Genomic DNA, 25,127 nt, shown 5'->3' on the forward strand with positions numbered 1-25,127 from the left:
GAGTTTGCTTTTTCCTTTAATAATGTCACAGAACTCCCAGTAGGGTGTATATCACCCTATATAATCTTCACTCCATGTTTCTGCCTAGAAGCTTTGCTATGGGCACTGACCTGGGCACTCGCAGAGCAGCTTGCCAAGAGCATTGATGAACAGCAGAAACAGACCCGCTATCAGGGCAGTAGTGGATTAGTTCTGACACATTCTGACTCTCAGCACATCAATATTAGCGCCCATAGCCAAGCTGAAAAGGGTTGGATTACCTTCAGGTTAACTTAATATTATCTATTATATTATAGAATGGCATATTCTTAGCAACTTTTCAATTGGTCTTCATTTTCTATCATTTTTTCAATTGTTTTCCTTGTCTGACTCACTGATCCCAGCAGCCAAAAATGATTGCTTTGTGAGGCTACAATGTAATCATTACTTTTTACTACTTATTTAGGCCCTCCTCTATTCATAGCCCTGTCTCTTTCAAACCACTGCCTGGTTACCAAGTTAAATTAAACCCTCCTGAAGGACGCTTTGTTGGCTTTTGATTTCAATACCTGAAGTGAATGGGGCATCTGCTCCAACTGCTAGGTTGTAGGGCTGTGCCTAACTGCAACAAATGAGGGTGAAGCAATGCTATCTTCTTAAAGGATAATGGAGCATGGGGTACATGCGACTGTTTCAGCAGGATGGACCTTCACAATATGGAAGGTGCTTATGGTGTTGTATAACTACACCTCCCACTGCCAAGTGTAAGTGCAAAACTTAAATGATTGTATGGACGCCAGGAGCTCTTGCAAACCAAATGTTAACTGTTTATTGCCCAAGACAATTAGTGCACAGGGTTGTAGTATTCACACACAGAGGAAATAGCAGTTAACCCTCTGAGGATAGAAAGAGAGGATGTTCACTGGTTTATCCCACCTCTAATGAGTCTGGGCAGGGTTAAGACACCTGACAGCACACCACTATGGAGGGTAGTTTGGACAGATACCTCAAGTCCTCAGGATGTAGACGTTAGCGGTTATGGATCCCAACAGCCGACTATGGATCAGGGATTGACACTAACCTAAATCCTACGTCTTAACCATGGCCCTATGCTAAGGCAACAATGCCTGTAAGGAAGGGTACTTCCTAGCTAACCTCCTGGTTGGAGCCAAACTGCTATTATCTATAGCTCTCGGTCTCACTTTCTTAGAAAGTGCTATGAAGATTGTTCTTCTATGCTTACTATTCCTTGTTCACGGGGTCCCTGTTCCCCCACTTTGCTAGAGTTTAGATGATTTCTCACGGGGAGATTAGTCGCCCATGATAGGCGACTTATTTCTCCATGGGACATTACCCTTAGGCCGTAGTTACAGACGTTGGCCAGCTTGAGGCACTGTTACAAAATTCATTATATTGCCAACTTATAAAAACATATCTCTAAAACTAATGCAGGGACACATAGTGTTAAATGGTTTGAAAGCATCCTGAGCAAGTTTATATTCAGTTTTAAGGTTTACTTAACCTGAAGCTTCTTTCATAGCAAAACTAGGTTACTACAGAGCACAAACACAACGAAAAGGAAATGCCGAGGCAGGGCAATCAAACAGCAACTCAGCACAAAATATGTAAAGTCTGGTTTTATTTACTTCCACAGAGAATAAATACGTATATATACACAAATATTTAAAACATCATTTTTAGGTTCCTCATTTGCGAGAGAGAAGTGGTCGTTTTCTAGAAGTGGCAGAGACTTCCTCAGGTTTCTCCTGAGTCTTACTGGCCATTCTCTTAGGTGTGCCACCCATAGTGTTTCTAATATTAGAGAACAAGCCTTTTTTTGGTTTTGGTTCACAGACTTCCACAGAGGACAAGAGTTTGCGGCTTTGGTCCACTTCAGCCTGCAGTTCCGTTACCGAAGCCTCAAGTTGAATGGCGCGTTCGGCCAGGCTCTGGAGACCTTTCACTTCCTGCTCCTTTGGGAAAAGTTGTATTGTTGGTTTTCACGGTGAACACTTTGCACTACTGATATAGGGCTTTAACTGAACTGTAACACCACTAAACACAATCACTTTGTAACTTTTCATAGAACATGGGGAGTTGTACTTATTAAATACAATCATTGGGTGGACATCCCCTTTAATTCCTCCCCTCTTATAACCAGTTATATAGACACACACCCAGACAGTCCTTTATGCTAGAGGCTTTTTTTTTTTTTAATAAAGTTCTGTGGTTAATGTGCCTATGAGGTCCGTTTGCAGCCACCCGTCCTTATCTGCGGCTTGGTTTTCCTGTGCCTGTACATACAGGAAGTGAAACGGACATCTACATGCAAGTTCTAGTGACATGAAACAGCCGGGGACACGGACAAATACAAGAGTTTGCTGCCTTTAGGAGAGAGTGCATTATTACCCTACACTGGTAAAAAACATTAAAAGTGAAGAAAGCATAAAAATGTATTTACAGCCATCGGCAATGTTCTCCTGTCACACAATCCTACACTAAGGGGGGTTATTTATCAAGTCAAATTTGATTTCTTTTCATCGATTTGAGCTTTTGTGTGTTTAAAAAAAAAAAAAATCAAATTTGAGTTATGTTTCAAAAACTTGAATATCTGGTATTTATTAAACGAAAATTTGAGCGTAAAACTTTGTCATTTAAAAGCTTGCACGTTTCTATTGAAGTCAGTGGGAGTTGTCCTAGGTAAAGTCGAGTCATATGTTGAATTCAAGTTTACGAGTTTTATTCGAGTTTGAAACTCGAAAATTCAAGTTTTTATTTGCATAAGTTTATCACATTAATAAATAAGCAAGCATTCAATATGTTTAATCAGTTTAGAAAAAAATCAAATTCACAAATACGCTAAACGCTAAACAAATTGTGAATAAAAACTGAACGCAATGATGTGGAGGTGCCAACTTCTAATATTTTATTCAGAATAGAACATAAATCACGGAACAAAAGTTTAAACTGAGAAAATGTACCATTTTAAGGGAAAAATATGTTGATTCAGAATTTCATGGTGTCAACAAATCCCCAAAAAAGTTGGGACAAGGCCATTTTCACCACTGTGTGGCATCTCCCCTTCTTCTTACAACACTCAACAGACGTCTGGGGACCAAGGAGACCAGTTTCTCAAGTTTAGGAATAGGAATGCTCTCCCATTCTTGTCTAATACCTCTAACTGTTCAATCGTCTTGGGCCTTCTTTGTCGCACCTTCCTCTTTATGATGCGCCAAATGTTCTCTATAGGTGAAAGATCTGGACTGCAGACTGGCCATTTCAGTACCTGGATCCTTCTCCTACGCAGCCATGATGTGATTGATGCAGAATGTGGTCTGGCATTATCTTGTTGAAAAATGCAGGGTCTTCCCTGAAAGACATGACGTCTGGATGGGAGCATATGTTGTTCTAGAACCTGAATATATTTTTCTGCATTGATGCTGCCTTTCCAGACATGCAAGCTGCCCATGCCACACGCACTCATGCAACCCCATACCATCAGAGATGCAGGCTTCTGAACTGAGCGTTGATAACAACTTGGGTTGTCCTTGTCCTCTTTGGTCCGGATGACATGGCGTCCCAGATTTCCAAAAAGAACTTCGAATCGTGACTCGTCTGACCACAGAACAGTCTTCCATTTTGCCCCTACTCCATTTTAAATGATCCGTGGCCCAGTGAAAACGCCTGAGCTTGTGGATCTTGCTTAGAAATGGCTTCTTCTTTGCACTGTAGAGTTTCAGCTGGCAACGGCGGATGGCACAGTGGATTGTGTTCACTGACAATGGTTTCTGGAAGTATTCCTGAGCCCATTCTGTGATTTCCTTTACAGTAGCATTCCTGTTTGTGGTGCAGTGTCGTTTAAGGGCCCGGAGATCACGGGCATCCAGTATGGTTTTACGGCCTTGACCCTTACGCACAGAGATTGTTCCAGATTCTCTGAATCTTCGGATGATGTTATGCACAGTTGATGATGATAGATGCAAAATCTTTGCAATTTTTCGCTGGGTAACACCTTTCTAATATTGCTCCACTATCTTTCTGCGCAACATTGTGGGAATTGGTGATCCTCTCCCCATCTTGGCTTCTGAGAGACACTGCCACTCTGAGAAGCTCTTTTTATACCCAATCATGTTGCCAATTGACCTAATTAGTGTTATTTGGTCTTCCAGCTCTTCGTTATGCTCAAATTTACTTTTTCCAGCCTCTTATTGCTACTTGTCCCAACTTTTTTGGGATTTGTTGACACCATGAAATTCTGAATCAACATATTTTTCCCTTAAAATGGTACATTTTCTCAGTTTAAACTTTTGTTCCGTGATTTATGTTCTATTCTGAATAAAATATTAGAAGTTGGCACCTCCACATCATTGCATTCAGTTTTTATTCACAATTTGTTTAGTGTCCCAACTTTTTTGGAATCCAGTTTGTAAAAAAAATTGATAAACAAGCCCATAAAATGTAACTCTGTGGCACAAACGCATCGGCGACGCCATCATTGGCATTAATAAGGTGGAGGCAGGAACCCGGAGGTGAAATCCTCCAAGGCCCAAAAGGTTCAAAAACAGTAAATTCAGTAGAAACTCAAGTGTGTGGGACTCAAAGGCATACAGTATAGCAACAAAAGCCATCTTATTGCTTATTCATAAAAACGACCAAACAAAAAACTGAAATATACTGTTTGTGCATGGGTTTAATCCCCACACTTATATTTTAGGGCAATAAAACTTTAAACCTTCTGGGGGCGGGTATGGACTAGATACGTACACAGGTCAGTGTAGAGCCCACATTTGCAGAAAACAGATTGCAATGGTTTTAGTGCTTCAGTGGAGATAACAAGGCAGTAAATATGGGTTGGAATAGAAGGAAAATCATTTTACTTTATAGTGATTCTCTTAAATCAGATCATTTGTTGGGTGTTTGAATTTCTGCTGTATTCTATGTATCCCCAGGTTTAATGTAGACCCTACCTTTATTTTCAGGTGCTGCTTAAGGAATTGGTTTTCTTCGTTTAGTTTCATCGCAGTTAAAGAGGCTTCTTCTTTTATACCCTGAACCTGAGCCTTCAGAGTGGCAATAACCTGGCACATACACGGCAGAGGTTAGCAAGCAGTAAGTAAAACCTATGTGTATTATTAAATGGTGCCCATGCTCCCCACAGAACTCTAGTGGCACAGGGAATACGTGGCATTACCTTCTCCTTGTCTTGGCATCGCTTTGTTAATGCTTCTAAAGCACCTGAAACATACAAATGAATGTTTATAATATGAATGTGTATAATAATACATCAAGGACTGTTCTGACAGATTTCAAGTCATGTTTGTGGATTCAATAATTTATGTATCAGTTTGTTTTCTATTAAAAAAACCAACACTCACTTATTCGCTCCACACCAATATCAATACAATAATGTGGAATCAGGAAGGGCACACTGACTTGCTTTGGTGCCATCACCATATATTTATTAATAGCAGAAATAGTGACACAAGCTTGCGCCTCGCACCATAATATCCTTCTGCTATCGAGTTCTCGAGTGATAACCCACAAGGAGAAGCCTTGCTTGTGTGTTATTGGGTCATAGTTTATGGAATTGGTGAGCATATCACTACCAGAGCTGCGCCTCCTGTTAAATGAAAGTGTAAATAGTACCGTATATTTAAAAAGGTACTAGTTCAGAGTCTAAATGGATACTTTCATTGCTTTCCAGTGCCTAGCCTAAAGCAAATGTTGCTACAGTGTTCATCGTATGGTGTTTTCATATACAGGTATGGGACCGATTATCCAGAATGCTCAGGACCTGGGGTTTTCCAGATAAGGGATCTTTCAGTAATTTGGATCTCCATACCTTAAGTCTGCTAAACATCATTTAACTATTAAATAAACCTAATAGGATTGCTTTGCCTCCAATACGAATTAATTAGGATCAAGTACAAGGTTCTGTTTTATTATTACAGAGAGAAAGAAAATCATTTTTACAAATTTGAATTATTTGCTTATAATGGAGTCTCTGAACTTGGATAATGGGTTTCTGGATAAGGGATCCCATACCTGTATTCCAAAATACACCCCAGACTTAAACCTGCAACAGCGTGGGCTGCAGGAATCTGGATACCTGTCAGATATAGATACAGTTCAGATAGTTAAACAGAGATGTTGCAGACAAAGCCATACTGAGTTTTTGTTAGAGGCTTAGCCTCACCCAGACCCCGATAGATTAAAATGCCCAGATATTGGAGAGTCTTCTGCAAGATGGCCTGCATGTTACAGTTCCAGATTAAGTTATTTTGTTTATATAAAATCAATCAGTATTATATTGTCATAAAGTGAAATACTAGGCCCATACTAAGAACACAACAATGCAAACATTTTGTATATAGAGAGCATGTAGAATTAGATATTTCTACAACTTAGCATTCCTTTTACCACAAAAAATACCTTTCTGCTAAACGCAACTCCACTGGGGAAATACACAGAGCCTTTACCTTGGCTTGTTTCCTCTTCCCCTGATGGGTTCCTGAGGCCAAGAGCAATCTCTAACTCTTGTATTCTCTGCTCCTTTTCCTGTAAGACAGCTGCAGTATCAGATGCATAGCCATCAAGGATAACAATAATACACAACAATGTATGAAAAGCCTGAGTGGACTAGCAACATTTTTTCTACAGTGCTGACATGCTTAGGTGACACTAAGAAAGCCATAACACTTTATTTTACAGAAGAATTTAGCACTCAAACAAAACCTGGTATTTGATAAACATTCCCATCTACAAAAATAAAACACCCATCAGACCAATTATCCCCAACCCTCCTCCATTGCCTTGGGACCAACTTGCCTCAACTTTCTCTTGTTCAGCTTGGAATTCGTCCAGTGGGACATAATTCTCTTCAAGCTCATCCATTGCCTGCCGATAGGCATGATTCTTTATTGCCTTCTTGTACATTTCAAGTCTGCTTTCAAGCTGTTCCTCGTGAGTTTCCTTCAGATCCTCAAAGCGTTTACTGTAAAAGAGAATTTGAAGTTGAGTTCATAGAGAGACATATTGAATGCTTGGGATTTTCAGAAGCAGCCACCATACCTCCATGTTTCATCAAGATCAACCATCTGCTGATACATCGCTTCACCCATCTCTTTTCGGATCTGCAGTTCAAGAACTAGTTTGCTCTGCCGTTCAGCAAGAAGTTTCTCTCTGACTTCTTCTATCTTTTTCAGCAGATCCTTAAAAGAAAATAAATAAAAGCTTTTTCATAATTGTAGAATTGGATAAATTGAGGAGTGAAGCATTTCCAGTATGCCAATAGTTATATCAAAGTTGGTTTTCAGTGACACCATAACGGGGACACCAGCAGATTAATGTGGGACGTACACTTAAAATGGCCAGTGAAGTTTGCTGCATCACAACTGGAAGAATATGTTGACATAAGGCAGGTGGTGGCGCAATGCACATACCATCTCTAACTTTAGCACAGACATAATGGGCAAGTTAGGGGACAGGAAGGTGGGAGTCCAAGTGACTCTCCCCATTTGCCCCTTATGAATACAGTGCTTCAGAGTTCTGTATTAATAGGGTGCAAAGGGCACAAATGTGAAAAAAACGTGGTGGTCCATGTACATTTTTTTCCCTACTTGGCACCCTTCCCTGCACTTGGTATACAAGCCGCCCCATAACAAAGTTGCAGATATTTGAAAACATTATTGTATCATTTATAGTTACAAGAACATCTGGTTCAGTAAATGGGAATTCACGGCCAATTCCACATTAGATAGATAACATTTGGCTGGGCCAGAAGGAAGTCTTCTTAAATCAATAACAGCCCTGGCCCCTTTCTCAAAGTTTGGGAACTGAAAACGGAGAATCTGCAGGCGAATGGAGCCTGCTATATCACGCATATCAGACAATAAGATGGCTGTGGCAAGTACAGATCTATCCATTTGGAGACCTACAAGCTAGATGTGGGCACCAGCCTCCCTAGGACTATAAATTAAATAAATTTTAAATCTAAGTTTGTAAATACCCTACTGAGGTAGAGAGCAAATTGGTCTCATGGGCGCAAGCTTTAAGGTGGCCATACACGGGCAGATAAGCTGCCAAACCAGTTTTCATGTTTAAATGATTTTTATTAGGATCTTTAAGGAATTAAAACAAAAAAATATAAATTCCCACCATTATAACAAAAACGTTACATTTAAAGACATTTAGTGTTTTTATATTGTACATTCTCGAGTGTCTATGGGATCATTAGCATGTATCAACTAACAGAAGGAAAAAAAAAAAGGAGAGAAGGAAGCACAGGAATCACTGGGGGTTGCCGAACGTTTTGGCACGCCTCATTAATTGTACTTTTCCTTCTCCTTTAAAAGTAATAGCTTTAAGAATTGTACATATGGAATAATGACATTAGTTTAATTTTATATGAATTTGCTCCTTGCATGAGTGTTCTCCATATGAATGTTATCAATTAGAGGCAAGTTACCTGGGAGAATATAAGTTCCCTTACCTCTGGATTCATGGTGACATCCAGCTCCTCGTCCTCATCATCAGAAAGAAGTTCCTCAACAGAAATATTTGGATCAATCTCTGTGATTACCTTTCCATCTTTTCCAACCATCCTTGGGCCCATAAATTCAAAGTTTCTGGGTTGAATTGACTGAACCACCTTTAATAAGCAAATATTGTTTTAGAGCTAATTGTTACTGTGCAATGAATAGAGTCAATAAGAAAGGAAAGTGACATTGGGTAATATCCACAGAAGATGTACTAAAGCACTAAACTCGTGGTGTTTTTGGGGTTGCATTTGACCTTTACATTCTACGATTCAGTCAAAAATGGACCCACATTTTCCTAAGCACTTCTACATTAGGGTAGCATGTCACAAGGCAATGCCAACAAGAATAGAGCAAAACTGTGTGACTATATCTGGACTAAGTCCAAAAACATTTGCTACCCTTTACTCAATTTTCTTAGCATTTTTCTGTTTGCTCCACCCAGAGTTCTGATGAAAACCACACAATACAATCATGCTGACAGAAACAAGACTTACTTGTTTCGCTACAGCTGAAAACTTCATGACATGCAGGGTCTCATCATATGTTGAAGCACACTGGTTTATGTTCACAATCATGCACGCCTTGCCCTTGCCACAGAAGAAGGGCTGGAATAGCCTAGTCAGCTTGCTTTCCCTGAATGGGACATAGCTGGCCTTTCTGTAGGGGAAAGAAAATTGGACACAACAACAATGCACTAAGGTCTGCGCTGAGGGAAACACACAGCAAACTTTAGTTGGAAACTTAAATTTATTCCCTTTTCCAGAGGGATAGTGTTTCCATGATACAACAGTGTTAACATGGAATTTTCTTCTCTCTGAGGATACTTAGCCTTATACAGAGATTCTATTGTTTTAAAGCAGAACTAAATCCCAACTAAAGCAGTAGGCTAGAAATGCGGTACCTTATGTTTTGGTCTTCTGTACCAGCCCAAGGCACCTACAGCCCTTTTGCAGGAAGGATCTGTGCCCCCAAAGATGCCCCAGTAGCTCCCCATCTTCTCTGCTGATTCCCTGCACATGCTCTGTGCTGCTGTCACTTACTGAGCTTAGGGGCAGACTTACAATATACTGTATATATACACACAATATAAATGTCACAAGAGAAGGGCGATTGTTAATTAAGATCAGTGATGAGCGAATCTGTCCCGTTTCGCTTTGCCAAAAAAATTGCGAATCTTTGAAAAGATTATTAGTATATGGCAGCTCAGACACCAGTGCAATTAGCATCAGAATTTATAATCAACCCTGTAGCATCAGCTTATATGACAGATGAATCTCTTTCTGCTTATCTGCAACAACCCGTAGTTTCTCAGCAGCTGCCTTAGAAGTGTCAGAGGGCACTGAGCATGTGCAGTGCCACTAACAGAATCCAAGATGGGGACTGCAATAACTGTGCAGGCCTGGATCATTACTACTATAGACACACTTAACCTTTAAGCTAGTACAATACATAAAATATGGCATTTGTAGCCACATTCATTTTTTAGGGTTTAGTTTCTCCTTTAACAGTGCTTCTGGCTGTAAACCAAAAACAGGTAAAAAAAAGCATACAACTCCCAATAATGCTGTCAGCTAGGAAATCTGCCTGTTTATTGTTATACAACCGAGACTGAAAGGATATTTGAACAGTGCTGTTATGAATATGCTCATACTGGATCCAGATCCTCAGTCAGCTTTACAGTGCTCATTGTGTGTTCAAAACAGAAAGTGAAACAAAGTACAGAAGTTATACAGGCAATAAAATAAGCTGGGCCATCCTGCTGAGTAGCAAACCAAACTGTTTTAATTTTCATTCACCAGTTGATGATATAGAGACCGATCAGATGCCCCAAACCCACTGGTATCTTCAATAAATCTTAATACTTAAAAGAAAATTAGTACTTAAAACTTTTAAACTATCTTAATGCTGTATGAGTGAGCCAAAAACCCTCTAATGTCTATGTAGGCCATCTAGAAAGAAGCCAGATCTATGGGGAGTTAGCCAGGCTATGAGTGAATGCACAGACTGATAGCACACACAGCACACACAACACACCTGCACAGAAAATAAATTCAGCTTATTCCTATAAAAATATGAAAACATTTAAATAAATGGAAAGAAGTGGCTGTGAAGCAGATGCCTCCATCCAACCTACTTGGGATTCTGACTTTGCTTCAGGGCCCCGATACACTTGCCAAGGATGAGAAGAGAATTATTGATGTTTCCAGCTTCTTTCAGTCTGTCGCCAACTGTTTGAGTTTTATTGCACCGCTCAGATCCGGCCAGATCACACAGGGACATTCTGCGCGGAATAATCAGCTACGTTAGAAAACTGTCAGAAGCCCAACGCCCAATGGTCTGCTACACTGGCAGACCATTTAATCACAACCAATGCTGGCAAGCTCTCTCCCTTGGAAAGAAGCGAAACATATATCCCATATGCTTTTTGTTGTTGTTTTTGTAGCTTTTTATTCTGCACAATGTTCTTTGGTTGTCAGTACTCATTAGACAATACCTTGCCTAAGAAATATATATTTTGCATATACAGGCAAAGAGTTTGGGTGGAAGGCAAGTTATTTTATTATGAAAGGGTTTTTTTCATTTAGAGATATAAATGAAACAGGTGCCTCAGGGGCACAGAAGAGCCAAATGGCAGTGTATAATACTCACTCCGACACTGTGAGGACTCGCGGATCATCATCGGCAGTAAGTTTCAGAAGCCTGACTGTAAATATGCTGTGGCTGAAATATAGAAAAAATAATTTTGGATCAGTTGGAAACAAATTACTTATCCATATATTGTACTAATAGACATCCCCCCCAACACATGTAACCAAGAGACCTGGTGGCACAATTCAGATACCTCCTGCTAGACTGTTGGTTCATGCGAGTTGATGCCAGACTTCGGTTCTTGTTGCCAAACTGTAATATTTTGCAGGCTTCTTCAGTACTAGCAATATTTATCCACTTTAAATCTGGAAGAAAAAAAAACCAAACAAAATACAAAACAGTACATACAGAGGTACTGCACCGCAAAACATTACTTATGTTCACTTTTCAATTCATATTTAAATATATTCAAGATGCAGACAGTAATATTTTAAGCCCTTTTGAAACAGGTCTTTTTTTAGTTTAATTATTGTTCAGCAGCTCTTCAGTTTGGAAATTCTGCAGCTATTTGGTTGCTAGGCTCCAGTTTACCCTAGCAAACTGTAACTAGACCATAAATATTTGAACTTTTGCAGCAGGGTAGCCCAGACAAGGGATATGTTGGGCGATGGTTTAGGGGCGAGTCTGTGCCATCAGGGGGAAGGGTTATAATACAACAATTAACATCTGGCTGATCGCCATGCCATTTATTTTCAAGTCCTGTCAGGATTTTCTAGTTTCCAAAACCCAGGCTTCCCAGGGGAGAGACAGGTGGCAAACCTAGGTTCATATAATTTATCGGATTCATATAAACCCTGAAAAAGTGAGTAGGTCCCACCCTGGAAAAGAATAATCAGTCTTGAACTGTTATAATGAGACAAAGATGGCAGTGTTAAAGGGGGACATAAGCTTCCATTACACTGTTACTTCTATCACTGGCTACCCTAATGTTGTCAGACTAACTCCCAGAATACCACAATATATTATCAGGGGTTAAAGCATGCTGGGAGTAGCAGTTTAACAATATATGGAATGATTCTCAAACCCACGTTGTTTGACAAAGCTTCTCCCTTTGCTCTGTGGAAAGTGGCCTAACGAATGCAAAAGGATCATCTAGCGGTAATACCAGTTATTTTGTGTACATTTATCTCCCGTCTGTGCTTTATTCATATCATCTTTGCTAGAGGCAAGAAAGAAAATTCTTCCAGAAATGGTCCCCTAAATAACACTTTGGGTGCACTGCTAATGCTTGAAAACAGTGCAGCAGATCTGGTAAACAGGACCCTCTTAATATTCATTTCAGTGAAACTTGGAGCAAACTCGGGTCCCATTACAGCATGACATTTCTAGAGGAAATATAAATAAATGTATTTTGAAAGTAATAATTTACTGATAGTTTTCTTTAACTGGTTACCAGGCTTTTTTCCCCTTTAAAAGCCAAGGTGGGTCTATAGGAAAATATCATAGGAAACCATACTGATACCTTTTACATAAGAATTGCCTGATTGGTCATCACAGATTTTTAAGGCTGGTCGCTTTTGGTTCTTTGATGAAGGAAACTGGTCCAGCAAGTCATAGACATACTCATTGTAGATTTCAAAGAAAGCCACCCAAGCAGAGAACTGAACAGCATCTCCATCCTCACATTCAAGAGATCCACAGACTGTACAAGAGCAAGAAGATGTGTTCGTTAGTATAGATTTGTGCGTCGCTATTCTGCTCAACAGCCTTCTTGCAACACTACAGTGCCAGGCTAAGGGGACAGAATTGTGTAGCAGTGACACCTAGGGGAATTTAATGAATAGTGTTTTTTTGTTTAGCAATGGAAAACCTACACACACACAGTATGTGCAGAGTTCCTTCTTCCGTAGAAATAAATCAAAACCTTTTTATGCCGACGTGCATCTTATACATCCACCTGCTTTCACTCTTCTGTGTTGGGGGTGTCAGTCTTTCTCTTGCAGCCTGCCTGTGTTCTGTGCTCACATATAAAGGAAACCTTCTCTGTCAGAAAGTGTCACAGAACAAAGCCAATGCCTCAAGGGTAAGTCCTGCCCCAACACTCCAGAGAACAGAGAAGACCATCTACAGGCAGAAGTAGCAGATATGTAGCTAGAGTAAAATGAAAAAATTATAGATGTATTTGTGTTCATTTAATGTTAAGTAATTAGATATTACCTGACCCATCATTTGAGATGCTTTCACAAGACGTGGACATACTTTGCTTCAGGTTACTTGAGCTTGGGACACTTTTCATGCCATCCTTAAATACAAAACTATAACTATGTCAGAAAGGTAGAGATCTATTATCTAGAATATAAGAGCTGGGATTATCTAGAATAGAAAACCTGGGATTGTCTGTACTTCCAGGCAAAATGCCCAAAATCTACTTTAGCACACGTAAAACCTCAATAAAATTGTTGTGCCATCAGCAAGGCCATCATCAGGGGAAACAGTTCTCCATTCAGGGGTCCAGTGGCCCCAACAAACAAGGCGGCGCAAAGGGACAGGGCTTAAAAGGGGGGAACCATGCAAAAGCAGGGGCATGTCTTTCATTGGGGCCCCATTCTACTTCTTGCCAAAGACCACCACACAAGGGGCCCTGGCAGATAGTTTTTAATGCCCAATTAATGTGATTGAAGCCTTCCATACTGACTGTAAATCAGCCTATGCCTGTCAGGCAGGGGAAGAGGGTGACATTTGTGTTTAGGGATGTTACCACAAGGCGGCTTTTCTGCTGGAGAACTTTGGGAGGCGAAGGCTTATTATGGGTATTTACATTTTACTCACCTCTTTTAATGAAGAAAGGAGTGAGGCTTTCATGGATTCCTCCTGTTTAACCTGCGCCGCCTCTAGTTTCATGATATCGTTGCTAAGATAGGGCTTCAAATTCATCCTGCGGTACTGCCTCCCTTTCATATGACTGAAAATCACATCCAGTGACCGGGGTAAGATACCCCCATCTTTTGGGGTACCTGGCAACAGTATATCACAGCATTGTAGGATCTGCATCAATAACCAAGCACAAAAGGATGTTCATCTCATACCTTGAATGGTAAAAGTTTTGCCAGCGTTGGTCACTCCGTACGTGAAGACAAGTCCATTCTGTCCATCAGAAAAGGAATTCACCACCTCTTTCATTGTGCCCTCAAAAAACTCTGCTTGTGATGTTTCATGGCCAAAAATCTAGAGGAGTCAGATCCAGCACAAAAACCAGTAGATGAGTTAGTATCCAGAGAATTCCAATTTCTAACATGATGTTACATTAGAATTTTGTTTTGTACCTACCCTAGTAAATGTGAACTTGTGCACAGACTGCCCGATTCCCCTTTCACAGTTTTTCATTGTAGAAGAATCTTTAGGCGCCCGCAAAGATACCAACTCCCCATTCTCAATAGTCACACAACCCTAGAGAAGAAAATAACTTACACTGCATTGTTCCCTTACACTATACGTCATTGTGAAACCATAACATCCTCAGAAAATGTACCAGTAGTTCTTTTATTTAACAGAAAAACACTATTACCCACAGACCGGTCTGCTACAAAGTTACAATTATAGATAAGCCATTTCCTGCTTAAAAATCATTTTGGACTGATCCTATTTTAATCTCTGTAGCCCCGTTTAACCCAGTTTAAAGGATACGTGAACCCCAAAAATAAAATTTTTAGTGCATTAAACGTTATGTGTAAATGTAATTGCTATTGAAAGCAGCATTTGCAGCTTGGTTGTTAATTTTTAAACAATGTTGCAAAGGTCAGTCTCCTCCAGCAAGTTAGGTCTGTCAGTCTGCTGCCTTGTGTTACATGTTTCAAATGGCAGAGAATAGACTAACACTGCTATTAATATCAATTATATATACAAATAAGTCAAAAACCATTGCAAACTTGTAATGAATGTATATTGCAAAATTACTTAGAATTAGATTTTCTTTCATGAGGCAAAAATTATATTTTGGGTTGACTTGCCATTTAAGTGCCAGCAATTTGATTTCATTTTCACATAGTGTCAGCTGTTTTTTTGAACATTGTGCATTTCCTGGGTGCGGGCTTTACCTAGGAAACCAATATAAATACAGGTATTGGATCTGTAATGCAGAAACCTATTTTCCAGAAAACTCTGAATCTAGGTATGGACTTAAGGTATGGAGATCCACATTACAATTTCCCTTATCTGAAAAATTCCAGGTTCCAGGCATTCTGGATATCAGGTCCTAAAGCTGTAGTTCTTTGAGATAACCAAACAACCAAAGTTTAAAAAAATAAAAAAATTAAATAAATTAATATATATATATATATATATAGAATGTCATTTTTCATAGACATGCATATGTATTTTGTCAGATGCATGAATATCAGAGGGACTTGGAAATCCCCATGTCTCCTAAACTCACCAGCTCCACAATAGGGTACTTGCAAGGCCAAAGTTCCCCTTACAGTGGGTTTAGCCTAGGAAACCATCTTTTTGGGAAAGTGGACACTCATGAATCCAAGAAGGGTAAATAGGTCTTTCTACACTAAGCTGTAATGCTTTGCTAAAAATTAGCCCAAAGCTTGCATTTTACAGCATCTTTTCTTCTACGTCATAAATATATAATATTTTATATACATATTTATATATTATAAAAGATTCACATATATAAAAAATATACAAGATTCACATATATTATATATAATTCCTATATGGGACAGCATACAAACTGCAGACAGAGTTGCCACATGTTCTCCATAAGGGAACCACTCAAAGGGATTCAATCATGATATTTATGGTGTAGTTTTTACCACTAAAGGACACCATTTACATTGCAAGTAATTTATTCTATCATTAAAATTTTTATTCTTGAACCAAAATATGTTTTTTTTTAGCTGTAACTGCTTTCAGATAACCTATTGTTTCTCCTATTCCATGTAAGTGAAGGAGTCAAGGAAGAACTTGGAATTTTACTATTCAGTGCTATACTCCTATCTACCACTAGGTGGAACATGGGAGCATTTTGAGCAATACAGGTGTCAGGGAGCTGCTATCTTGCTATCTTCCAATTGTTCTGCTGATCGGCTTGGGAAAGGGAGGGAGGTGATATCACTCCAACTTACAGCTCAGCAGTAAAGAGTGACTGAATTTCATCAAAGCACAAGTCACATGTCTAGCCCAACTTCAAAATTAAATCTAAAAATCTGTTTTGTTTTGTTTTTTTTTAAAGATGTCAATGCAGAATTCCTTTAAGGCTGCAGCTTAGTGTCCTCCTAAGGGCAGCGACACACGGGGAGACTAGTCACCACATGACAAATCTTCATTGTTGCGGGCAACTAAGCTCCCCGCAATGGCATCGCGGTGGGATGGCATTTGCGGAGCGCGATTTGCCAAAATCGCCCCAAAGTTTCCTCTCAAGGCAACTTCGGCAAATCACACCGCTGCATATGCTATCCCACTGGTGATTTACATTCTAGCCAGTGGGATGGCATTGCGGGGAGATTAGTCACCGCGCGACAAATCTTCATTGTCACGGGCAACTAATCTCCCCGTGTGTCACTGCCCTAAGTCACAGTAATTAGTTTAAAACTATGTAAGAGCAAAGTAACAGAGTATTAGAATGAAATATTAAGTTTGGATACCATGACTGATCGCTAGTAACAGTCCAACCAAGTTTGTATTACGTGCGCCGGAATTTGTTCGCTGCATATTCCTGTACCCAAGAAGTCATTAGATCGGAGCCGGCTTTTGACCGACACACCACCCAATACTCTAATGAGAGCGTGCCATTTGAAGCAAGGAAAGCACAGCAATAGCACCAGAATGCATAAATCTGAAAAAATGTTAAGTTGTAGAACTATGAATCCTGAAGTTACAACTCCTCAGAATAGGAACAGCGAAAAAAAAAATAAAAATAAGTACAATAATTAGGAGGAAGTTTCAGCAAACAATTACGGGAACCCATGCAGAACAAATACTAATTAATTTTAGTTAAGAAGGGCAGCGCTTGGGAAAAAAAAAAAAAAAACACCAGATGGGTAAGCGACTTCTCAGGAAATTGTCAATTATCCAGCTAATGTTCATCCCGCATGGTGGAACCTGCAGGGTCGAGGTGGCTAATGAAAAGCACCCTGCATGATGGGAAAGCACAAGTGAGCACCAATCTGTGTCATTACATTCAAGAACATTAATAAGGCTTTCCAGTTCACATATTTGCACAAGAATACGCACAGGTTACAAGCATACGTTCATGGGAAAAGATTTTTTTTCCCAAAATGCATCAGTTAATAGAGCTTCTCCAGCGAACACAGATTTTTTTTTTCATTTATTTTGAAATTTCACATGGGGCTAGCCATATTCTTCATTTCCAAGGGTACCACAGCCATGTGACCTGTGCTCTGATAAACTTCAGTCACACTTTACTGCAGTGCTGCAAGTTGGAGTGATATCACCCCCCTTCCATTTACCCCCAGCAGCCGATCAGCAGAACAAAGGGAAGGGAGCAAAATAGAAGCTTCCAGTAGGTATCAGAATAGTAAGAAATCCAAATCCGACTTGGGACTCCTCCATTTACATGGGAGTAGGAGAAACAATAGGTTACTTGAATGCAGTTGTAATGTGTAGCACTGGCTCCTTCTGAAAGCTCAGACTCAGGCACAATGCACCGAGATGGCACCTACACACCAATATTACAACTAAACAACTGACTCCGGTCACTGACAAACAGATACTGCGGCTGCTTTAACAAGGGCATTATGGTGCTTATACAATATCATGAGCAAAGTTTATATAGTTATAAGAAGCATCATCACAAAGTTTTAGTTCAGTGAGACACTTACCTGTGCTTCATTGCTTGCAAGCTCTGCTTTTGAAAAGGGCCGCACTCTCAGGTACACTTTCAGTGGGTGAGAAGCCGGATCGCTCTTAGGAAGCAAGAATATTTATTGTGAAAATGGTAGTTTGCCTTTGAACTAAGTTCCAGTATAATATAGATTAATGTCAATCAATTGTCAATATAGATTTCTCAGTTGGTCTTCATTTTCTATCTTTTCTCATTTATTTATCTTTTTGTTCAGTAGCTCTCAAGCTTGGAATATCAGCAGCTATCAGGTTGCTAGGGTCTTACTTACCCCAGATAGCAGGCAGTGGTTAGAATGAAAGATTGGAATATAAATTGGAGAGGGTCAGAATGAAAAGGTAAGGAGCAAAAAGTAATAAAAATAAAATTGTAACAAGCCAACATAGCAAACAAACCACTGATACTGGTTAACCTATATGTTCCTCCGCCATTCAACATAGATATACTCAACCAAATAATGAACAAACTAGCACAATTTTCTCCAGCCCCACTTTGCCTAATGGGCGATTTCAACTCATGTATGGACCCATCTCTAGACAGACTAAACACCAACACCCAAGGCCCAACAAAACTTGCACAATGGACCGCCTCCATGCTCCTCCGAGATGCATGGAGATGGAAACAACCGACACAACAAAGCTTCTCCTGTCATTCACAAGCACATAAATCACTGTCTAGAATAGATCTAGCACTAACTTCCCCAGACTTGCTGCCCTTACTTGACCAAATAACTTATCTTCCACAAGCCATCTCCGACCACTTCCCTTTACTACTAACTCTTAGATGGTTATCCCCAACAACACATAGAGCCTAGCGCCTGAGCCCTCTGTGGCTAAAAAACACAGAAGTAGAAGCCAGGAACACAGAAGCCTATGAAGAATACTGGATTACCAATATAAACACGGCTTCCCCAAACACAGTCTGGGATGCATCCAAGGCTGCTATGAGGGGAACTCTGGCACAGGCAATAGCACAGGCCCGTAATAATGCTAAAGCCCAAGTGAAACAAGCAGAGGAGGAACTGACCCAAGCAGAGAGAGAACATATTCTCTCCCCCTCAGACCACTCCTATAATAAGCTACTCCAAGATAGAAATGCCCTAGAGAGAGAGGAAACAACTCTTACAAAAAAAGCTATCCTATACCAATGCCAACGAACCTTTGAAAAAGCAGACAAAAACGGGAAACTCCTGGCCTTTTTGGCCAAGGCTCAAACTTCTCCCTCTGCAGTAGCAAGAATCCAAACTTCAACAGGGACATTGGTCAATGAACCCTTACTCATAGCACAAGAATTTGCAATGTTTTACGAAAAACTGTACACCTCCACAATAAAATATACCCCTACTCAACTCTCCCAATACTTAGACACTATTACTATACCAACACTATCCCCAGGCTCCCAGGCACTTCTAGATCACCCAATATCCACTCAAGAGATAGAACAGGCCATTGCAGACCTACCCCCCAACAAAACCCCAGGCCCAGATGGACTCCCCGCAGAGTGGTATAAAGCCCTGTCAAAACCAATCCCAGTTCACCTTCTGGAAACCCTACAATATGCATATGACAACAGGACGCTCCCCCCATCCCAACTAGAAGCCCAAATAGTGGTTATCCCTAAACAAGGAAAGGACCCAACTGATTGCTCTTCCTATCGCCCTATATCCCTCCTGAATACCGATGCAAAAATATTAGCGAAAATCCTGGCAAATAGGCTTAAAAAGGTTATAGCGGACCTCATACACCCCGATCAATCAGGATTTATGCCAGGAAGGTCCACTGCCTTTAATATCAGACGCTTATTTACTAACCTGCAACTGACACACGCAGAGAAAGGAACCAGAATCATTGCCTCCCTAGACTCAGCCAAGGCATTCTACTCAGTCGAATGGCCATATCTCTGGGAGACACTGATAAGGTTTGGCCTGGGTCCAAGATTCATTAAATGGGTAAAACTTCTATACAATGCTCCAAAAGCATGTGTCAGGGTCAATGGGATCACCTCGGCCTCGTTCCCCCTGACAAGGGGCACAAGACAGGGATGCCCCCTATCCCCTATTTTATTTGCCCTAGCAATCGAGCCCCTGGCTATATTCATTAGAGACTCGCAGTCTATCAAAGGTCTCACGTACCAAACTATAACCAAAAAAGTCTTACTTTTCGCAGACGACCTACTTATATACCTAGCTGACCCTGGCACATCCTTATCTGCTCTGTTACAAACAGTTAATCAATTTGGTAACTTCTCAGGATTAAAAATAAACTGGGAAAAATCGGTCCTCTACTCTCTAGATCAGTGCTGTCCAACTTCTATGGTGCCGAGGGCCGGAATTTCTCTAGCATACATGGTGGAGGGCCGCTAATGGAAGCCAGTTTTGACCACTCCCCTTTTTGAAACCACACCCACTTCAAACCACACCTATTTTATCACAATGGTGGTAGCACAGCAAAATCCCAAATGCTTGGTCCTTACAGTGGGGATATCAACCATCATTCATATGTGAAAGAATTATGTCATATTAAGATATACCCTTAAATTACATATGCCTCCTCCTCCCCTGTGGATAGCAGAGCAACCCCCAGTACATAATTACACACCTTAGGGGACCATTTAATGGCTATTTCCAACTGCTAACAAACTCCCACAACAAACCCCTGCCAGGTTCACCTCCCACAAGCAGCATAGGGCAAGCAGAGTATGGCACACACAGGCAGCATAGGGAAGGCAGAGTATGGCACACACAGGCAGAGTGTCATACCCTGACTGTGTGTGCCATACTCTGCCTGCCCTACCCTTCCTGTGTGTGCCATACCCTCCCTGACCTATGCTGCCTGTGTGTGTCATACTCTACCTGCCCTATGCTGGCTGTATGTGCCATACTCTGCCTGGCCTATGCTGCCTCTGTGTGCCATACTCTACCTGCCCTATGCTGGCTGTATGTGCCATACTCTGCCTACAGTACCTATGTTTGAGGTGTGAAGAAGTGAACAATGGGAGTGATTACAGTCTGAGCCTGAGGTGTGAACACTGCAGAGGGTAAACAATGCAGGTATTAAAAGGTGTGAAAAACACAGGGGATTACATTTTTAAACAATACAGCCTGATTACAGCCTGAATCTGAGGTGAGAACCATGCAGGGGGCCAGTTAATCTCAGTACTGATACCATTTAATGCTTACTCAAAGGTAAGCCATCAAAGCAGCCAGACAGGTGGGGGACCACACAGAGGGGGGTCGCGGGCCGCCAGTTGGACAGCACTGGACTAGCTAATCCAAACCCCCCAGTCCTGACAGTAGATACTCCCCTCAAATGGGTCTCTTCCTTCAAAGTACCTAGGCATTACAGTACACTCAGGACTTGATCAATATGTACAGAGAACTGGGCCAAACTCCCACTAACTCTATGGGGGTGAGTCAACATCTTTAAGATTATCTATTTACCAAAGTTTCTATACATTTTCCACAATGCTCCAGTATATCTTACTGTTAAAGTATTCAAAGCTATCAACAAAATACTCATTCCTTTTCTGTGGGGCAATAAACAACCTCGTATTGCTTGGGAAAAATTAACTGCCTCCTACACAGATGGAGGATTGGCGCTCCCGAACTTACAGTTATATTATATGGCTTCATAGTTATATTATCTGCACTGGTGCTTCCTCCCAGACCCCTACAACCCAAACATGACACTTCAGGCTCTTACTCAATAGAAGGGATGAACAATTTTCCCTACCGGCATGTGAATGACTTCCCCAAAGTACCCACCACTCTCTCGGTGCCGTACAGGAACTGGAACGCAGCCCTGAAACTCTATAAAAAAGACCCACCACTAGTCTCAGCTAGGCTTCCACTATGGGGAAACTCCCACCTTCCACATCTCCGAAACTTGCAAGAATTTATATTATGGCCAACTCAAAATCTCAAATACCTCGGGGACCTGTTGATAAATTCTACCTTCCCCACATACGAACAACTATCCTCAAAATGTCAGCCCCCAAAACCACAATTTTTTAGATATTTGCAACTCAGGCATGCTTTCAATGCCCAATTTGCTACACTAAGCCCAGAAATAACATCACTCGACATAGAACATATCCTCCATAAGCCTAAGGCTCCTAAATTAGTGTCACATATTTACAGTATTCTACTGTCTACCAAACCCAGGCCATTTGAAACAGCCAGAACCCGATGGCTCACTGATATTCCACAACTGACCTCTGAGGTCTGGGAGGAGGCAACAGATAACTGTTACAATTATTTAATATCGACCAGAGATCGCCTGGTACAATACAAAATTATGCACCAGCTATATATTACGCCGTACAGGCTATAAAAAATGGGGAGGAAACCAGACCCCTCATGTCCCAGATGCAATACTTCACCAGCAGGATTTTTCCATATGATATGGAGCTGTCCTGACATCGCCAGGTACTGGTATAAAATCCTAAAAAATCTAGTGGATAACCTGGACTTTCCCCTTGTCACCTCTCCCTCTATATGCCTTTTTGGAATACTGGAAGACATTATTCCAAGCAGTTACGCCAGAAATCGGTACCGAACCCTTCTTTTTTACGCTAGGAAAAACATCGCCATGCACTGGATGGGAGCACGGCCACCGTCCATAAAAACATGAAAACAGTTGGTAAACCAAGCAATTGCTCTAATTAAACTTACCTCAGAAGCAAGGGGAACACAGGCTAAGTTCGACCTGATCTGGAACCCGTGGATTGAGGCAGGGTTAGACTAACTCTGTACAACAAGTCTTATTAGCAAAGCGAAATTATATATTTATGTAGTATGTCTTGCAGCTCTGTATAACCAATTTGTACTATTGGGAAATGTACACTACTAATGTTTGGCACAACTGTCTGTCTGTTAATAAAAATTTACCTTAAAATAAATAAATAAATAAATAAATAAAATTGTAAAATTGAAAGCTGGAGAGGCAGAAGATGAAAGCAAATACCTATAATTCAAAAACTATACAAAAATAAATAGTGAAGACTAATTGCCGAGATGCTGGAAAGGGACATTCTAGAACTAGGAGTTAACTTATAGGTGAACCACCCAATGGCCAAGGCATAAGTAATGTTAATGGAATCCATTACTAGTGATGGAAAAAAAGCCTATTGACTTTAATGAATTTTACAAATTTATCGGCAAAGTGAAACAGGACAGATTAACTTATTACCCATTACAAAGACTTTTTAGTCCTTACCCACAAACCTTATGGGGGATAAGCGGTGTAGCACATGCACACAAACTGTGCATCGGTTATGTTTCCAATTATGTCCCATTCAGAGCCAAAGTACTAGAAATGAAATCAATTGCAGGTCCTTTCTGGCATTAGCCATTCCTATAAATGGGGCACACCTTTTGTTGTTGCCACCAACAGGGCTACAGCACACATGGGTCAAGCACAGATATCAAATCAAATGTATAGAGCAGCAAAAACTAGCCTTGTTTATTCTGGGAAGGACATTTGCAATGTTGGGGAAACTTACCAACAATACGGAGTCAGAATCTAGAGCGTCAATGATAGTACTGCATGCAGGGGGGTCGAGAACAGAGCTCAACTCTGCTGGATACACAGAACTCTCGTCTCTAATATCCATCACTCTACTTGCTGTAAGAAAAAAAGAAAAAATAAGTACTATGGTATCATGTATAATTAAAAAAATCTGCAACATTATCCATTGAGCAGTTCCAAGTGACAAATACGATTAACCTTACAGGAGTTAAGGTATGGAGATCTAAATTAGAGAAAGACCCCTTATCTGAAAAACCCCAGGTCCTGCGCATTCTGGATAACAGGTGCCGAAAACAGTATCATATATGAGCTGTAGTTGAATGCAGTGCACAGTATAGCACTGTAAATATGTATATTATATATACCATGCTACTTGTGCACACAGTGCTGTACAATAGCGATGTGCAATCTGTTAGGGTAGCGCCAGAGGACCCACTGATTACTTCTGCAGGCTTTTATCTTCCAACCTTCCCCTTTAAAATTGCAAACACTGAATGCAGCAGCAATGCACAGCTTGCTAAAACTATGCAGCCCCAAAAGGGGGAGTAGCATGAAAGATAAGTACCACCCTACACTGATTGCACTACTAGTTTCCCACTTTGACGGCCTAATTCAGAATGCAAAGCATATAGCCAAGTCACATTCTGTATATAATGCAAGTGTAAGTCAGTCAGGCACAGATAAATGTCACCAGATTACAAGCCAGAATATTCAGACTCAGAATAATTATCCCTTCCTAATCATCTCAAGCAGCTGAAAACACGGGCGCACTAATAATCAAACCATGAGCAGGCAAAGCAGTTCCACATATAGGCAAATATAACCCAACAGCAGCACCTGAAATAACATAGAAATGATATCAAAGCCATACATGCTCATATTGCTTAGAGACGCACAGAGTGCTGCAGGCAGCTGGCACAACTAAAAACCAGGACACATTAAAATATGCACACAGCATGACTGCATTAGATTGCTTGTAGCCCTGAAGACTGTATATATTAAATATCTATTATACACATACATACAGTCCCCAAAGTCTCCAATTAGCAACTTTGGGTAGTTCCCTTAATATAATGCCTAACCTAGCCAGAGGGCAAGCAGGCCACTGTATGTTTGGGGTTCAACTTACATTACTACCTACTCAGCTACTACTACCCAATACTACTGACTAATTACTATTCTGTAACTATAAACAATATGGCTAAAATAATTAAAAAGAATCAGAACTACCTGGCAAAAATGCTAGGTCAAAAAAGAAGCTATACTAAAGACAGAAGATTTTTGTTCCCTACCTTACCAACCAAAGGAGACAGCCCCTAAACAAGCAACAAAACCCACCTGGGCTAGACAGGAAGTAGTTATTTATAGGCTGATATTATGGGGAGGCCGTCTCAATGCACTTTAGTGGGTGGGGATAATCCCATGCTTTTTCGTGGCTAAAATGAGCGAACTAGATAGCAATAGACATCATTTCGTAATTATTCTATTCACCTTAATGAAATTATTTAATATTTAAAGGAATGTCCACCCTGTGTTCCTTCAACCAAATAGTATCAACCAGAACTTCCCTTCCCAGAAGCATGCATGCCAGTATTCCTAACCCTTTCTCTGCCAGTGTCTGTT

At 40.6% G+C, this 25,127-nt stretch overlaps 1 protein-coding gene across 3 annotated transcripts; it reads right to left on the reverse strand.

Annotated features, from left to right (window-relative positions):
* Positions 1–1,598: 1,598 nt before the first annotated feature.
* LOC100489788 (kinesin-like protein KIF20A) lies at positions 1,599–24,859 on the reverse strand. Of its 3 annotated transcripts, none has more exons than XM_004915193.3 (19): positions 24,797–24,859; positions 23,479–23,600; positions 17,957–18,040; positions 14,436–14,555; positions 14,195–14,333; positions 13,938–14,122; positions 13,326–13,410; positions 12,631–12,810; positions 11,362–11,473; positions 11,169–11,240; positions 10,654–10,800; positions 9,014–9,176; positions 8,471–8,629; positions 7,051–7,190; positions 6,808–6,973; positions 6,459–6,537; positions 5,171–5,214; positions 4,947–5,057; positions 1,599–1,952 (listed from the first exon to the last, which is right to left on the reverse strand). In XM_004915193.3, exons 2-19 carry the CDS (start codon positions 23,587–23,589, stop codon positions 1,686–1,688), a joined length of 2,364 nt encoding a protein of 787 aa, XP_004915250.1. In that variant the 5' UTR covers positions 23,590–23,600; positions 24,797–24,859; the 3' UTR covers positions 1,599–1,685. The 3 variants fall into 3 exon arrangements, with proteins under 3 accessions (XP_004915250.1, XP_017950608.1, XP_031760020.1); XM_018095119.2 differs by lacking the exon at positions 24,797–24,859 and adding an exon at positions 24,735–24,757 and having other exon boundaries at positions 1,602–1,952; XM_031904160.1 differs by lacking the exon at positions 24,797–24,859 and adding an exon at positions 23,870–23,915 and having other exon boundaries at positions 1,602–1,952.
* Between the last annotated feature and the right edge of the window lie 268 nt (positions 24,860–25,127).

This window comes from Xenopus tropicalis, chromosome 6 (assembly GCF_000004195.4).
Source record: "Xenopus tropicalis strain Nigerian chromosome 6, UCB_Xtro_10.0, whole genome shotgun sequence".
Classification (NCBI taxonomy): domain Eukaryota; kingdom Metazoa; phylum Chordata; class Amphibia; order Anura; family Pipidae; genus Xenopus; species Xenopus tropicalis.

Excerpts from the sequence above, each read along its gene's own strand:
- LOC100489788 (XM_004915193.3), bottom strand. The coding sequence starts at position 23,589 with ATGGATATTAGAGACGAGAGTTCTGTGTATCCAGCAGAGTTGAGCTCT. Across the intron at positions 11,474-12,630 it reads AGGCAATTCTTATGTAAAAG|ATTTAAAGTGGATAAATATT; the intron begins GTATCAGTATGG and ends TTTTTCTTCCAG. Across the intron at positions 5,215-6,458 it reads GGAAGAGGAAACAAGCCAAG|GTGCTTTAGAAGCATTAACA; the intron begins GTAAAGGCTCTG and ends TGTATGTTTCAG.